Source organism: Carcharhinus amblyrhynchos, chromosome 7, assembly GCF_965287045.1.
Source record: "Carcharhinus amblyrhynchos chromosome 7, sCarAmb.v2.hapA, whole genome shotgun sequence".
NCBI lineage: Eukaryota > Metazoa > Chordata > Chondrichthyes > Carcharhiniformes > Carcharhinidae > Carcharhinus > Carcharhinus amblyrhynchos.
Window position 1 is genome coordinate 27,188,502 of NC_137330.1, and position 18,344 is coordinate 27,206,845.

The 18,344-nt window shown below is 43.5% G+C and overlaps 1 protein-coding gene across 6 annotated transcripts in view; it reads right to left on the minus strand.

Moving 5' to 3' along the window:
* The window catches only part of dlgap2a (discs, large (Drosophila) homolog-associated protein 2a), an 874,451-nt gene that overhangs the window by 56,364 nt on the left and 799,743 nt on the right, over positions 1 to 18,344 (minus strand). For 5 of the 6 annotated variants that reach the window (XM_080192052.1, XM_080192051.1, XM_080192050.1 and 2 more), the window contains 2 exons: positions 11,773 to 11,992; positions 3,960 to 4,064 (listed from right to left, as the gene is read on the minus strand). In XM_080192052.1, coding sequence (XP_080048178.1) covers positions 3,960 to 4,064; positions 11,773 to 11,992 — 325 coding nt within the window. The remainder of the gene's footprint in view (positions 1 to 3,959; positions 4,065 to 11,772; positions 11,993 to 18,344) is intronic. The other variant, XM_080192054.1, reaches the window with a different exon arrangement.

Consider the following 18,344-nt stretch of genomic DNA (forward strand, 5'->3'; position numbering starts at 1 on the left):
ATAATTGAAGTGTACGCTCCTGACTTTTGCATTCAATTCCCCTTGCATTAAGTGATAACTTCTATTGGCTTTCCCAATTACTTGCTGTACCTGCATACTAGCCTTTTCTGATTCATGAACTAGGATACCCAAATCCTTTTACATCACTCACCAGTCTATAAAATATTGCAATGGAAGGTGTGTGTTATGCTGGCAGTACACTAAATACTTCAGTTAAAAGTGAAAAGTTACTTATCTCAAAAATATGTAACTATTCATAGAAGTCATACTCAAAACTTTAATGTATTTTTTACTCAATGTATTTACCCTAGAAGACAAATTTTGCAGTTCTTTTCACAAACTCCACTTGTATCTCTGGTACATTTATGGCAGATTAGTTGGAAATTAGGCAGGGACCTGGATACACCACACACTGCTCCTGCTGTAACATTTCTAATTTTACTTTACTGAGGATGGAGCCTCTGTCCACTCTAAACAGGGCCCATTGGCATGGATGGAAGTTGGTGGCTCAGGGTTACCAGTTCAGATGAGATGATTTTGTGGCCTGGTCAGGGATACACCAGGAGCAGCATTGGTGTCTAGGTGTTACACTGACTAAGATTAGGGGTATTAACAACCATGGGGAAGAAATGAATCCCACCATGCAATGTAGTTGAAGCACAAACCCCCAAAGAATGAAAGATTTATATCTGCTTATTCTATTGTCATAGTTTGGGTGCCCTGCAACTCCCTCCCCATTCAAACCCAGCTACCTCAATTGAGGTTCCAGGTCTCCTTTGGGAGAAGCCAGATGCATCCTATGTGTTATGAGTGTCCAGCTGATTGATTTAAATTAAGGACCTATCCAGTGACCAATGCAGTCTGCCTGGACCAGGATTTTGGGTCTCCAAGGAGGATATACATTGGAATCTGAATCAAAAACAGAAAATGTTGGAAAAGCTCAGCATCTGAGAAGAAAGAACAGAGCTAATGTTTCGAGCCTGGATAATCCTTTGTCAGAGTCCTACTGTTCTTGCACTCCATTATTTCTGATTTTCTTTTTTGAAAGGAAGGAACTTAGACATTATGGAATAAAAGTTATTTTACATCAGTGATGTGCATTCCGAGTTCATGCTGCAAAATTACATGCTTCCAACCTCATCGAATAGGAAGTTGAGAGAATTCTACAATTGGCTCTGAGACCTGGAAATCAGGCCCTAAGATTGCACTTGTCAACAGTGGGGCTGGCTCAGTGATTTAACCACCAGTGGCTTCCTAATAAATGCCCAACAGTGAGACACCCTCAGACAGCTGTGTATAATTAAAATTTGCAGGGGCCAAGTGTGAGAGACCCTGAAGAATGGAGAGAAAACCCCATGGGGCCATTGAGGTGACTAACCTTTCCTGCAGCCCTACTTTTGTGTCACGGGGTCTCAGACTCTGCTGCCCCCCAGGCTGTCACAGGGAGACCATCACCATGTGAATGAGGGGGCACGTAAGACGGCCTCAGGATTGGGAAAGTGCTAGCGGCCTCGCATAATGGCCCTTAACTGGGGCATTAATTGTAAAAATCAGCTGTCTGCCTCTGTGGAGTGGGCAACGGATCCTCCTCACAGCCCGCAGCTGGTAAGCACCCTGGTGGTGGAAGAGAACTGGGGTGCTGTCCTGGCACAGCTCCTCACTGTTTTATTGATACCCTCACTGGCTTCATTCCTACTATCTGAGGGCTGACAGTATTCAGCCCAGAGCACCAGCTGGAAAATTACAAGCAATGTCAACAGAGATGTGCCTTGCTGGAATTTGAACTCCTGCTGTCAGCCTCAAGACCAGTAACTGCAATGTGAACACCCTCTGACATTGCTGCACCTGACCTCAGAATGCTTGATGTGAAAGCTGGATGGCAGCAAAAGTTCCAGTTTCTAGCAATGCTAGCACTGTCTTGATGGGCACACAGATTCGCCAATGTGAGTTTTGATGTCATTATAGGCACAAAGCCCAACAAACCAGAGGGTAAATGAGCTCATAATCATTTCTCTTCTATTATGTTGCTTCTGAGATTCAAATGTTTTATTTTGTAATGTTTCCATGAAACCACAATGCGAACCAAAGTCCTGGAACTCTCTAAGTCCTGAAAAGCTTTTCTATCTAACAGTGTAACAGCTATGAAATCTCAGTGATTGAAGAACTTACAATAGCAGATCATGTGTAACATCAGTCCAGTATTTAAAAGCTTTGCAATCTTATATTGTGTGCCAGCTTACTCTCTGATCTTTAGCCTCTTACTAAGCATTTCCACTTTGCCAGCTGTGGGATTCCTCAAAAAAGATCTGTTTTAGCTGCAAGAGCTACCTGTGCTATGAAAACAGTGTGTGTTACATTTCACTATATCTCAGTTGGCATCTTTCTTCTCCTCCCAATTTAATGTGCTGTATTACACCCAGTGACACTGGACTGTGTCATCATTTTAATACATTCAGCAGAAGTACTTTGAATAAGTTTTTGTCTCTTCCTGCTAAAACAAGTGCCAACTTTTCAACCAAGAAATTGATCAAATGAGGGTCAGTAGTTTCTGAATTGAGAATATTAAAAAAAAATTCACCACATCTACAGTAAAACACAGTAAGAGCATTGCGCTGTGTGTTGGTACTCACGTGGATTCAAGTCTCAGATCACAGATTTCAAACCTGTAAATCCCCATATCCAGCAATCACTTTTCAAACTCATACCAAACACCAAATTAAGCATGAGAAAAGTCAGTCTTACATTCAATGAAAATTCACAGAACTTAAGGCAGAGGTTGTTGAATATATGGAATAAACTACATTGAAGACACATTTAAGAAACTGTGGGTGGAAATTGAGGAAATGAGGAGGTAGCTTGACAAGGATTTGTGAAGTGGACAGTCAGAAAGACCATGGTTGGAAGATAAAGTAAGCAAGAGCTGTCTTTTGATTATTTTTGAACTCGTTCTATAGCCAGGATTGTTCTGTGGCCCCCTCAGTGCAGGACACCAACATAAGCTGAAGTAGTAAGGGAAGTAAATTCAAACAAGAATTTATGAAAGGTAAGGGAAGTCATATGCAATAACCCAGCAAGTAAATATCTTGTGCTGTGGTGCACAATGAATTTTGATATTGGCACTAATGTCTGTGACAATACTGACAAATGATGTTTCTTTGTGTGGAGTTCATTCTCTCTTTTTTTGTTTTATTCCATTTCTACCTAACATAATTATTTGTTGTTTTCCATTTCAATATGTATTTGCATGTGGTCACATACTTGCCTTTACCTACCTAGCTTACATTATTCCTTATTAATAGTATTCCCATCCTCCAAATGTGATATGTTCATGTTTGTGCACTTTAAATTCATGATTCTTCTTCAGTGCCTTCAAAACTTCCATCTTACACAATCACTCAACACTCAGCAATGCAGCTCTTTACCCCTGTATGAGCTGCCATGGAGATGTCAGCCTACTTGCCTAATGCACAGCCTTGACAGAGCCAGTTTTCCTCCAATTCATTATTGGAAAGGCTGAAGCAGTGTGTTTGGCCATTGCCATAAACTCTGTTCCCTTATCACAGATTCTGTCACCTTCTTGGCCACTTATATGCTCACCTCTCCTTCTAACCTATCTTTTTTTACCAAACTTTTCTCTAACTCTTTTAATATCGCCTTCTTTGTTTCAGTGTCAATTCTTCTCTGGTTGCGCTCCTGTGAAGGATGCTTTTCTTCATTATAGGTGCTATATAATGCAAGTTGTTGTTGGTGTTGTTACTTCCCCAGTGTCTCCTATTCTAATCTATGACCTGCCCAACCTGGTTTCAGTTTCATTTTCACGCCCTTTTTCCTGTCTGATTCGGGAAACGACACAGAACCACATCACTAACACCCAGAGACAGAAATAAATCACGTCACGATTTGACAGACGGAGACAGAGAGAGAATAAAGCACTGAGCTAGTGCTCAGTGCTGGTGTACCAATATGCTGCGGAGTGTTAGGACGTGTTGCCATGCCTGAAACTCCCCACGCGCTGAGTTCCCGATTTCTCGGCGAGGAATACTGCATGCCGTAGAGGGGAAATGCTAAATAAAGGGGAAAAAAGTCATTTTTTTAACAAGGGGAAGAATTAAATAAAACACACTGCAGGAAGTCATCGAATTAAAGAACATAAAGTTCACATTTCTGAAATTGAGAAGATAGTCTGGCAGAATTAATTCATATCCCTTCAATTTAATATTGATTGTTGTTTCACAGCCTATTCTGTGTTCTTTGACCTGACAACATGTATCATCTTGTGCTTTAACTGTTCGTCAGCAACTTTCCCACCCAGCCAATCTATCTAATTAATTCCCATGCGAAACAAGTTATCGATTTTGCTGGCCAATGTTTTCAGATTGGATCGTTCTAGATAGCATAAAAAATGTTTCCCTTCAAACATTGGAACTGGGCATTTTGCTAGCTTACTCATTCTGTTAATTTAGGAATGCTTTCCTCTCTCTGGCCTGCTGTCATCAATTAATATATACAAAAAATACATTGCTGGGCAGCAGCTAAGGCATTGCTTGAAGTTGACTAAACACAGGAATGAGAGGGCTGAAATTGGTCTATGCCAACAGTATGAAACGGCTAGTAGATTTTTTTAAACAAAGCCTGATCTTTTCTTTACTGAACTTCATGTAACTGCACTTCAAACCTCTTTTTTGGAGACTTATTCCCAATTCACATTGTCACCTTGGCTTGAAATTAAAAATTAAAATAGTTTCCAAGCCAAAGAACAAATAAAAACTGGCACGTTGAAAGATCAGCTGCCATTTTCTTATAAGCAACTTATGTGGTGCTGGCGTGGAGCATTCTCTCACACTGTTACCTCTATTCCATTGTCTCTCCTAGCAGATCAACCCCCTTTGGGCATTCCCACATGCAGAATGTTATGCAGGTGAGCATACTATTTGTTGGTTATACCATCTTACAGTTCCTTAGTAAATTAAAAAAATCAAAAGCTTTTTAAATGTGCCTTTCAGTCTCTTGCCCCCTTAAAGACAAACTTGATTTTGTGAATCTCCTCAAAGGTCTACAAAGTGGCCAAATTAGTAGAAGCTTCCAAGGATGATTAATTTAATCTGTGATCATGACCATTTTGGACAGCTCACTAACCCAGTTTTTTGGTAAACACAGTAAGGAGTCTGACAGTAAGGAGTTTACCCCAGTCCAACGCTGGCATCGCCACACCAGTTCTTTGGCACAGCATTGCATCATGACAACTGGTCTCTGCAGGTGAACTAGGAACTTAAGAATATGGGGATAGTTTCCACCTCAAGTGTGATCGACAATTTGGGTGCAAATTGAGTCTAAATTCGCACCTTTCCTGAGGAATGCTATTTTTTCCCTCCCACATTTCTGCTCAAACTCATTTATATAGCATCAAACACAAATGTTGCCATGAACCATCCAATAGGAAAAATAGTTCAGACCAGTGGTCTTATTTTCCAGATTGTATTGGTGCTGCATTTTCGGGCATACAAGAACAGTTTGGACCACGGCAAGGCAACGGCCTAGTGGTATAATTGCTAGACTATTAATCCAGAAGCTCAGCTAATGTTCTGGAGACCTGGGTTCGAATCCCACCATGGCAGATGGTGGAATTTGAATACAATAAAAAAAATCTGGGAATAAGAATCTACTGACGACCATGAAACCATTGTCGATTGTCAGGAAAAACCCATTGAGTTCACTAATGTCCTTTAGGGAAGGAAATCTCCTGTCCTTACCTGGTCTGGCCTACATGTGACTTCAGAGTTACAGCAATGCGGTTGACTTTCAACTGCCCTTGAGCAACTAGGTGGGCAATAAATGCTGGCCAGCCAATGACAACCATGACTCTCAAATAAATAAAAGACTTCCCCATTTTTACTGTTTTGTTCCTGCTGGGCACAGTTTTTTTTAAACTTAAAAATAGAATTATCTTTAAAAATATTCCTTGACATACTTAAGAATGATAACTTTGTCCAGTTTGATTAATATAGCTGAAAATGGGTATACCTCATGTTCCGTCACAACACCAATCCACCAACTTGATTTGAAATGATTGACAATGGCTTTTAAAGACTATACTGGACATTTGCTAGTTACATTGGTATATAACAGTCAGTTTCTCAGTAAAGTAAACAAAAATCAAAACCTTATAAAAGGTGCCCCAAAGAACCAGGTTATATGTTACGAGCCTCCTAGGGTGGGGAGGTTTGCAAGTAGACACAATTAGTGGAAACTTCCAATGGCGATTAATTCGATCTGTGGTTTTGGCTAGGTTTATGAGCTGACTTAGAACCATAGAAAGGAGGAGACCATTCAGCCCATCTTGTCTATGTCAGCCCCAGGACATACAGTCGCCCTTACTAATCTCACTTTCCAGCACCCGGCCCACAGCCCACTGAGCTTCTAGCACAATATTTTTTGAGACTAGTGCAGAAGATTGTGGAAACTCAATTTGTGCTGAATGCAATTTGTGCTTCAACTTCTGAAATCTCCTAAACAAACTTGTTCGGTTTTGAGCGAATTATGTCAAAACAAAGTGAAATCGAGTGGAAACTCTGCTGCAGAGGAACTGCTGAAACCTTCAAGAGCAGAAAACATTGTGTTTGTAGAAGTTAACCATGTCGTCAAGTGAACTAATTGTCTTAATTGCCAACTGTGATTGTAATCTGCAGAAAACAATGGCATTGATTCTCGTATCTATAGTCTGTGCCACACGCATTTGATTATTCCTGCTACAAACTGAATGTATTTCAACCTGGCTATATTTAAGAATAACATTGGGTCATTTCCCTGACCATTTAAGATAGAAATCAGATTTTGGTTTACAATGTTAAGTGATGTCTGTCATCCACTTCAGCTTTGGATGGTCAGATAGAAGCAGATTGCAAGTGAATTCACATTTTAAAATTGTTCTGCCTCTTCCCTACTCTATTCACACAATGGTCCAGCAGCTTAAAATACTGTAACTTCTGATTCATTTTGTTTTATTCTGACAACTTTAGAGGATGAAACAATAATGAAGTAATAAAGCAGCAGGTTTAATTTATGGCATGAAACAGCTTCTGAGAAGACAAAGTGAACACCAAGCATGAAATGGAGTCAGCTGCTTACTTCAAAATCTGCAGGGTTCTCCAATTCCGAAAAAACCCCCCACTTTGTCTGACGATAGGTCCCCCCAACAAACAGATCTAAGGAACGATTGGGGGATCTTGTTAAGTAGACTGTGTTGTTTTCAGCTTGTCACATTTATCAATTTAGTTCTCAGCGCTCACCAGTCAACCTCATCAATAAAACCTGTTACTTCAGTGATAAGTAGAAAATAAATCGAAACCCATACATCTATTTTCACAAAGGTTCATACTGATCTATTTCAGGGATAATAAAAAAAAAGCAAAAACTGAATCATAATATGATGAGTAAATAACCCAGTATTTCACTGTATTCTGTTAGGTATGCGAGTGATGAACTGCTACTTGTTTACATCATGCTGTTTGTAAGGATCACAACAAGCTGCAATTGTTAGAAAGGTCACCAGCCTGAAATGTTGGCCTGGGGTTTGATGAGTTGACAGATGACAGCTAGGGAGGGCAGGGGAAGGAGGGCAGGGAGGAGGGGGGAGGAGGGGGAGGGGGGAGGGGGGAGAGGAGAGGGGGGAGGGGGGAGGGGGGAGGGGGAGGGTCGGACTGGGAGGATGGATCGGGTTGGGAGGGGGATGGATCGGGTCGGGGGGGAATGGATCGGGTTGAGGGGGGATGGGTCGGGTTATGAGGGGAGGGGATGGGTCGGATTGGGGGGGTATGGGATGGGTTGTGATGGGATGGGTCGGGTTATGAGGGGAGGGGATGGGTCGGATTGGGGGGGTATGGGTCGGGTTATGAGGGGATGGGTCGGGTTGTGAGGGGATGGGTCGGGTTGTGAGGGGATGGGTCAGGCTGGGGGGGAGGGGATGGGTCGGACTGGGGGGGTATGGGTTGGGTTATGAGGGGATGGGTTGGGTTGGGGAGGATGGGCCAGGCTGGGGGGGAAATGGGTAGGTTGGGGAGGATGGGTCCTGTTGGGGAGGATGGGTCGGGTTGTGGGATGGTCAGAGTTGGGATGGATGGGTCAGACTGGGAGGGTCGGGTTGGGGGTGATGGGTTGAGTTGGGGCAGATGGGTCGGATTGGGGGAGTGAGTCGGATTAGGGGATGGGTTGTGTTGGGGGATGGTCGGGTTGGTGGGGGGAATGGGTTGGGTTGGGGAGGGTGGGTTGGGTTGGGAGGGTGGGTTGAGGGCACTTAGGTTGGATTGGGGGCCTTGGCTTGGGGGAGCTCCGATTGGACAGTGGGGGGTCAGGTTGGGTTGGGGGAGTTGGGTTGGAGTGGGGAGGTTGGTACTGTATTAGTGCAGGGAAGCTAGAAATACGCTAATTGCGCCTGTCAGTGAATTTTTAATGCAACTACGTCATTATTGTTTGATTCCAGGTTCTCTATCCAATTAGCATCAGAAGGTCTCAACTTTCAAATTTCAAGGAACACTCCAAACATGTAAGTTGAAGCAATTGAAGCTTAGTAGTTGAGAGAAAGAAATGTTGCTATGGAAGATAGATGATCAAAGTCTGCATCCCACTCCATGGATACCATTCTTGATGTGCTGCTGGGGGCTGTGAAGACTGAGAAGGAGGTACTGTTCTCTAGCAACTGGAGAAAGAAACCCACTGGAGAAATCAAGGTGATGGAGCTTGCTGAGGAGGTCTGCAGCAGGAGCACGATACCAGGTGGCCGGATTTAATACAAGAAGCACTCCAATGACTAAAGCAGGCCAAGAAGGAGGACAGCAACGGCACATTCACCTATCTCCTCATGTTATCCCAACCCCCTTCAAATGCCCTCTCAAGCTCACTCCAGCATCTCAGAATCTGAAGATATCTCCAGCTTATCACTCTTCACACCCACTTAACCATCCTTCTACATATTTCCACAATCTCCATCTATCATTCCACCGCTGACACTCACACTTAACATTATGCCCCTCCATCACGGTCACTCTCAACAAGTGGTCTCCATCGATCAGGGAACACAATGCTTTTCTCTCCTTCGTATATCTCTTCTTTCCCTCTTTGCAGGATAGTGACGCTGGAACACCAGGAGAGACAGAATACTGGAGTTGTCCCTCCGACCATCTTGAAATTAACAGCTGCAGAGGAGGAGGCACAGCAGGCCAATGGTGGCTCAGCAAGCCTGGTAATCAGAGGTGGGAAGATTTGGAGAGCTCCGACTATCCGATGACAGAATCAAATATTAGCCAGCTCGATGGCATACAACACTCAGCAGTCACGTTAGCTTGCTGTCACTTCATAATGATAACTTCCAACTTCTGGGCCTGCCAACACTCATTCAAATATTTTAAAGCCCCACAAGGTTTTTACATGTCAAGTAGGGGTTGCTTGATGTTGCTGGGATGATAAGAGTGCATCATCACAGGGCCTATGTAATACATGCATCAATTCAGATAATAGTACTCCAGTGGAACCAGTTAGAGAGAGAGTTGGGTTTTCATTTGGTGTCTCACACATTACATGGGAGAAGAAGCAGATGGTAGAGTCAATGGCAGTAGTGGACGGTCCGCATAGGAGCACACAGGACTCTCTGAGTTCCGTTCATCTGGATGTAGACACTGTAACTGAGGACACTGTGTGAAGAGCAGAGTCATCGAGCAACAGCAGAGATTGTGCAATGTCCTGACACAAAGAGATTGGCAGAATTTACCTCCAACATGACTGGCACCCTGTCACAGGCCAGTGCAATGAAAGTCTTCTTCCACATTTGTATTTAAATGACTAAAAAGACCATAGAGTCATAGAATTTTCCGGCACAAAAAAGGCCCTTCAGCCCATTGTGTCTGTGCCAGCCATCAAACAACTATCTATTCTAATCCCTTTCACATTAAAGAAACTCATCTTCAACAGGTAAATAGCTTGTTCCATGATGCATCCGGCGAAAACGTGGAATTTATTGTAGCATCAGTATGCCTCAGACAACAGCTTTCAGAGAAGTGCCATCGGTCATGTTTTGAATGGGTATCTCTTGTCTCCAACCAGCCAGTAACTCTGATTCCAGGTGCAAAGATGGTCGGGAAGATGCACTGCTGCAGGGTGAATGTGTCATGGCAGCTGTCCAAGAATTCTAAGTATACTTGCATTCAGATCTTTACGTGGTTGTACACCAACTGCACTTTGATAGAGTTGATGAACACTCTGGACGTATCTTATGGGTGTGTTATCTGCCATATTTGCGCTGTCAATGAGCTACGAGCATTCACTCATTAAGATTGCCATCATCACAGGTTGAGATAATTGTAGCCCAGAGTCAGTTTCCTCTTCAACTTTTCCAAAGCTGAGGAGGAAACATCCTGGTATATGAAGTACAGTGAAGCTTGCAATATTTACCTAGATTCCAGGTAATAAGAAAATAACTCGGATATAGGGAGCAAAAGATCACTTGCAACAGAGGACTAGAATGGAGTACAAAAATCTCAAACAATGAAATTACATATTTATGTAATTATAGTTATTAGTTGACACAGACTGCGGTTTGTAACACAAGAGGTAAGGATTTTAATAAATAGGAAGGTTCTAGTTGTTAGCTCAATATATTACTACAGGTGAACAAAGTAATCTTTTAATATGCAAACTGAAAAAGCTGGAAATACTCAGCCAATCTGGCAGGATTTGAGCAGAGAGAAACAGAATCAATAGGTGGGATTTTCTAACTGTGCTTGCCCCAAGGCTGGAAAATCTGAGGTCAATGGATCTTTGCAATGGTCCTACCCCACCCTATATGATTCCTATGGTGGGGAAGATGGAAAAATTCCACCCAATGTTTCAGGCTGATGACTTTTTATCAGAAAAGTAACCAATCAGAAATGGCTGGGGGGTGCATGGGTTTTTATTCAGATTTCCCAGTTTAACAAAGACCTGGACCTAAAGGAAATCTCCCAAAATTTGTGCTACGTACAATTCCTTGGGTCATCATTTGCTAAAAATGTTAGCAAGAAAGTTAGCTAAACATAGAACTGAAAGAAGAACCAGTGTGGTCAAGTTTCTTAATCACAGCTGTTATAGAAAATCGGTGAATCAATTCCGAAAGGCGCAATTCCGCATATTATCTGTTTAGAATTAAGCCGCAGACCTGCTCAGAAGGAGGAGGAGGAGTTAGGTCTCTGGTTCGAACCTTCACTGGTGTTGGGTGTGCCCTCCTGTTAAAGACACTGGAAATGCCACCCGAAGCCAGCTGGCTGGCAGGGTTTGTGCAGGATTCCCCCATCTCCCCTTGCAAAAAATAACTTAATTGCTTTCTTCCCTGGTTACAAAGGAAGTTGTTTTAAATTTTTAAAAAAATTCTGCCCTTTCCTAAATCTGGGAAAAGACATTCCAGGCATTTCCCACCTCCAGCCTGAACCAGCAGGGGGGACCCAGGTCTATAGGGTCAATGCAAGGTGACATTAGAATGCCCATAATTCAAACTTAATCTAGAGCTGGGGCACACAAACTGCTAATTTAGGGATATTCCTTGTCCCCTGACATCAATGGCCTTGCACAGGTCGGTAGAGGCTCTGTTCTCAGACAGTACATAAAACTCTGCCTTAAGATTGGACCTAGCATAAATGTATCTTAGCCGAGCGTGCAGTCTTGCTGTCGAGTGGAATGACTAAGATCTTCCCTTCTAAAACGAGGGAACAAATCAGGCGCAACGGAAGTTTGAAAGATGATTTTAGTTACCTGTCGTGGATCTGATGGAGGAGGCCATTATTGCAGACGACATCGCAGGAATGCAGTCATCATCCTGTGAGTAGCCAGCTTGAATGGCACGCAGGTAACTGTGACTTCGTGTGCGGAAGCAGCCAGGAAGGTCCAAGGCATCTACTGCTTGTGATTCAATTTCTCCGAAAACAGATTCACAGACTGATTCAAACTGTCCATTGACCTCTGCTTCACTGACCTGAGAGACAAAATCAATGATGAAATAATAGCTATCATTTCAAAGGCTCTTCTCCTTGCTTTGGAAATGTACAAGGTGGACATCAGGACTACTATTACCCCAGTTAAATACCTGCCTTGGTTCAATGAAAGCTGTGCTGTTTCCCAGTACATTAAATGGATTTTAATAGATACTTGACATCGGGGTGAATTTTACCTTCCCGCCCACCATGGGAATAGGAGCGGGTGAGAGACAGACCATGGAAAGGTCCCTTGATCTCGGGCAGGATTTTCTGGTTTTGGGATGAGCGAGGGCAGAAAATCCTGCCCGTGTTGGAAATTCTGTCACAAAGAAAGTTAGCTGAGGTTCTGTCCCCTTTGGTGTCATTTCAAAGCTCGGCACATTTGAGGATAATTAAGTTATGGGTAAGTTTATTTTCCACCTTTAAACAGAAGGCAAAGAGAAAATTGCTTTATCAATGTACTTATTTATTTCTACAGCAGCAGCGGCCATCTTTGCGTCTCTGTAATTAAGTGTTGCTAGGGCTGGGAAGGTGGTCCAGTGGAGTTCTGAAATTTCCAGGTTGAGTCTGCTCTGCAGTTGACAGAATTGCTCAACAGGCAAAAAGCAATACAAGCAGTATGTCTACTTTCTAAAATAAAAGTCAAACTCTGGGGAGTACTGATGCTGCAACATTGAAACTCCTCCTTCTACCCAGTTGTATCAGAAACAGAATAGGCATCTGCTCAAGTTATACTAAGCGCGGGATTTTCCCGCTCTCCCTGATATGTTTTCTGGCATCAGAGACAGTTTGCTATTGGCCGCTGGTGGGATCTTCCAGTCCCGCCAATGTCTATGGCGTTTTGCGTGGCTCACCTGTCCCACCGCTGAGGAACCCAAAACGGGGAGTCATCTCTGGTGGGATGGGAAAATCTCACTGATGGGAAGGCTGGAAAATCCCACTCTAAGCAGTAGAGGGTGTCACAGTGGTTAGCGCTGCTGTCTCACAGCGCCAGGGACCTGGGTTTGATTCCCAACCTCGAGTTACTGTCTGTATGGAGTTTGCACATTCTCCCTGTGTCTGCGTGGGTTTCCTCAGGGTGCTCTGGTTTCCTCCCATGGTCTGAAAAACATGCTGGTTAGGCCTGAACAGGCACCGAGGTGTGGCGGCTAGGAGAATTTCACAACAACTTCATTGCGGTGTTAATGTCGTCCTTACTTGTGAATAATAAATAAGCTTTAAACGTTTTTGACCCTGGCATTAGAATTAGTTTTCTCTGCAGTGTGGACATTGGGAACTTCTGTTCTCCCTCACATCTTTGTCCCCATTGTCTCCTCAGGCATTTCAGAGTTCTTATTGCTAACATGCTAATGAACATTAAACAACTTTAAATTAAAGATTTAACTTCCTAGTGGCCCTAAAATGTGAGTGCTTATTCAATTTCAATCAAGATGATTACCAAACATGCAACTGTTGCAATTAATTTGCTGCCACAAGACACTTGGGCATTACTGATTGATGACGCAATGGAAATAGAAGATGTGGAAATTTCTGTTAAAATTTGAGAAAACTAACTGCCTCATTAGTGAGATGCTGAATATGTGACAACCATCCACATGTGATTTCAAGCCTCAAACCATGAGTGGTATTATCTGTTGTTGCCTGCCCCGAGACTGTAAATTCCTGCCTGAAATCAATAGATCTTTAAATGGTCCACCAAATTTTCCATCCCACCTCCGACAATTCCGATGGCGGGTGGAACTGTAACATTTACCTGCATGCTTGAGAAGGTGGGCTGGGTAAGGGGGGGGGTGGGGCGGGGGGGAGCGGGGAGTGGAAACCTGGACAAAAAAGCCCTTTGCTAACTTTTTCCAGTTTTAAAATGTAGGTAAAATTCCAGGGTAAAATGTTCCACCACATGTACTTCTACAAGTGCATGCACATTCTGACATGCTGAGAGGTGCAGCACAAACTTGGTTTTATTTTGATATGATTGGCTTAACCTAATTGAGTCAAAGATGCTTCATTAGATTTAAAGTTACTGCATTTGGTTTCAAAGTTCCCTCTTCCACAGCAAGATGAGCATTTGGATGTTTTATTCTGATATTTAATTAGAGAAGGGAAAAGGAATTTCATTAGTTGAAGACAGTACCATTTAAGTTCAATGGGAATTGATCCATTGGAATCAATAAAATGATGTGGTACAGATTGAGGCCATTTGGCCCATTGTACTGATGCTGGCTTTCCAATCAACCTGACCTCCTCCCCACCCCTGCCCCCACTCCCACACCACCCCTGCCCCCATCCCCTGGTCTTTCCTACAACCCTGTCATTTTTTTTCTCCTTTCACGTGTTTATCCAATTATCTTTCCTTAATCTGGCTGAACTACTCCTTCTGGCAGCAATTTCAACTCTTATTTGTCAATGTACTCCAGCATTTGTTGCTAACCTCCTCATGGCTTAATGCCTTTCTAAGTTTTGTATCATCTACAAACTTTGATACGATGCTCTGTATATTGTTAAGCCTCTCAGCTGCAGTCCAGTAATAAAAGATGATGCAAGTTCGGCTTCTTCATAAACTCGCTTCATTCTCTATTACAACTCCACATACACAGCCAACACCCAGTGCCACCTGTAACCCATTTATATATCCCAGTTCTATTAAACATTAGGTCGAAAGTGGAAGGTTGCAGATAACCCATTCCTCACACACATCCAGTTCCAGATCATTAATATATGTCAAACAGCACAGTGGTCCCAAAGCCAACTCCTGGGGAATAAAAATGTATACTTCCCTGCAGCCTGACAAACAAACGAGCCCACTATTCGAAAAGCAGAAAACTGTGGATGCTGGAAACCTGAAATAAAAGCAGAAAAAACTGGAAATATTCTGCAGGTCAGGAAGCATCTGTGGAATGAGAAACAGAATTAGCGGGGGAAGATTTTACACCCCCATTTTTGGTGGGCGGGAATAGTGTCGGGGGAGAGAATCGAGGGAGGAATCCTGAAACAGCTGTTGTGCTGACAGGAATTCCCCTGCTCAATTGTCCCTGCCCACCCCATGAAAAAATGGGGTTCCTGTCATGCAATAATGGGGGGGCTCCTGCTAGGTTCCAATGCCTGGGCTGTATCAGGAACTGGTGTTGGGGACAGTGCGAGGGGAAACTGGCAGAGACCAGTGCCTGGAGACTATATTGGAGGTTCCATGTCTGATGAGTTGGGTGGCGAGGGGTAGGGGGTGGGGGGGGAAGAGTCCATGTTCATGGGGGTAGGTTTTCCATGTCCGTGGGGTGATTCATTTCTTTATTTTTTTCTACATCTGATCACTGGGGAGCTTAAGTTGGACCTGCCCCGCCAACATGGTATCGTGATTTACCTTCTGTTTTTCTTTCCCAGAGTGTTTTGAAGTTTGGTGGGAAAAGCCAGCCACATATCTGGTTGGCTACACACTGCTTTTGCTGTCCAAATTGACACAAAACTAAGAAAATTTTGCCCAATGTTTCAGGACGGTGGCATAGATCTGAAACTTTGGGTGGGATTTTCTGTCCACACTCACCCCAAGACTGGAAAATCCCACCTAAGGTCAACAGACCTTTGCATGATCCGCCCTTTAAGTCTGTTTCACTCTCCACACATGCTACCTGACCTGCTGAGTATTTCCAGTTTGTTCTGTCCTGTCATTTAGCCAGCTTTGTATCCATGACACCACTGTCTTTTTAACACCACGGCCTTTAACGCTGCTAATAAATCTATCATGTAGCATTTTGTAAAACATCTTTTGATAGTCCACATTAACAACATCAACCACATGATCCTTAAGTCAGATTGCATTATGCAATAATCATTCATTATGTTTTCACAGCTGAAGTCAACCTCATTAGCAGAAACTCGAGGTGATAGATGAAATTATTTTCAACGGTTTAATTTCCTGAAAGTTTAAAGTCCTCTAGTAACCATTGTGTCATGGTAAAGAAAAATATTTGTTCCAGTGTTCACTATAACATCTTAATTTAAAAAAAACTTCAACTTGCTTTTTCACCAGATAAAGCTCCAACTGGTTTGTCCTTCAAACTGGTCACAGAAACACCACCACAGTGCAGAAGGAGGCCACTCAGCCCATCAAGTCTGCACCGATTTTGTGAGAGTATCTTAACCTATCCCCATAACACCGCACATTGTAGCATTAGTTATGGTGGCTGTGATTTATTGGATGACTTAGTTTGGTACAGCTTGAAACCAACTTAAATCATAAAACACACTAGACATTTGAGGTACAACTCTCCCTGGAATGGTCCCACTATCTACAGTTACCACCAATACAGGGCATCTGTATTTTGACAAAGTACCACATGGTAGGTTGTTGAATAAGGTTAAATCTCGGGATCCAGGATGAGGCATCCAAATGGATACAAAATTGGCTTCTTGACAGAAGCCAGAGGGTGATTGTAGAGGGTTGTTTTTCAAACTGGAGGCCTATGAGACCAGCAGTGTGCCTCAGGGATCAGTGCTGGGTCCATTGTTATTTGTCATTTATATTAATGATTTGGATGAGAATATAGGGGGGGATTGGTTAGTAAGTTTGCAGATGACACCAAGATTGGTGGAATAGTGGACAGTGAAGAAAATTGTCTCCAATTGCAACGGGATCTTGATCAACTGGGCCAGTGGGCTGACGAATGGCAGATGGAGTTTAATTTAGACAAATGCGAGGTGATGCATTTTGGTAGACTGAACCAGGACAGGACTTACTCAGTTAATGGTAGGACACTGGGGAGAGTTACAGAACAAAGAGATCTAGGGGTACATGTTCATAACTCCTTGAACGTGGAGTCACAGGTGGACAGAATGGTGAAGGCGGCATTCGGCATGCTTGGTTTCATCGGTCAGAACATTGAATACAGGACTTGGAATGTCTTGTTGAAGTTGTACAAGACATTGGTAAGACCACACTTGGAATATTGTGCGCAATTCTGGTCACCTATTATAGAAAGGATATTATTAAACAAGAAAGAGTGCAGGAAAGATTTACTAAAATGCCACTGGGACTTGATGGATTGAGTTACAAGGAGAGGCTGGATCGACTGGGACTTTTTGCCCTGGAGCGTAGGAGGCTGAGGGGTGATCTTATACAGGTCTATAATAATGAGGGGCACAGATTGGCTAGATAGTCAATAGCTTTCCTCAAAGGTAGGGGAGTCTAAAACTAGATGGCATAGGTTTAAGGTGAGAGGGGAGAGATACAAAAGAGTCCAAAGGTGAAGTATTTTCACATAGAGGGTGGTGAGTGTCTGGAACAAGCTGCCAGAGGTAGTAGTAGAGACGGGCACAATTTTATCTTTTAAAAAGCAATTAGATAGTTACATGGGTACGATGGGTATAAAGGAATATGGGCCAAATGCGGGCAACTGGGGTTAGCTGAGGGGTTTTTTAAAAAAAGAGCAGCATGGACAAGTTGGGCCAAAGGGCCTGATTCCATGTTGTTAACCTTTATGACTCTATGACAGGGCATCTGGGTAAACTTCACTTGACACTTGCACCAGAAATGTCTCATATCAATAATTCCTCACATATAGTAGGCTTTAGTTATAGACATCTTTTCTGATCAACATTGATAGGGTCTCAGACAGACTAAAATTGCCCTCCACTGCATTTAGTCTTCCACACTTTCTGAATTGAGACCTTCAAGGGCAATCAGCCTGCTGGGTGAGTCGGGGCAGTGGGGCTGGGGGTTTGGGGTTGGCACTGCAGCGGCTGTGACCGAACTGTCATGGCGGGGTGCTGTTAATTGGGGCCACCAGGGATGGGGGCAGGTGGGTCGTGGCTGGGCCCGGATATGGTCAAGAGGCCAACAATGGGCTGTGTGCAGTTGGTGAGCCGATGTTGCTGGGTTGGGAGTTGTGGGTCTGGCCAGCAATCAAGAAGCCAGCAGTGTAGGGCCACTGCACGTGCGTTGATCTCAGTGCTGGCAGATCAGCGCATGCGCAGTGGCCCACTCAGTGCTATGCTGCCAGCCTCTCCCATGGGGAATAGGCCCCTCCCACTGATTTTCAATAGGATTCACACTAGTGCACGTTGTAGTGCACAGGGTGTGGAGATACGTTTTGAAACTCCCATTGAAAAAAACAGCATGATTTACTCCAGTTTTCACGCAAATTTGACACTTAGAAATTTTTGGGGAGAATCCTGGCCCCAGTGTGTATGTGGGTCAGTGAATGGATGAATGGGTAATGTGGGTAGAGTGGTTGAGATAAATAGGTGGGTGGGTAGAGTGGGTGAGGTAGCTGGGTAGGGTGACAGAGAAGAAGGGTGGGAGATGGATAATGTGACAGGTGAGTAGCTGATGGATATGATGAGTGGATGGGCAAGTGGTTC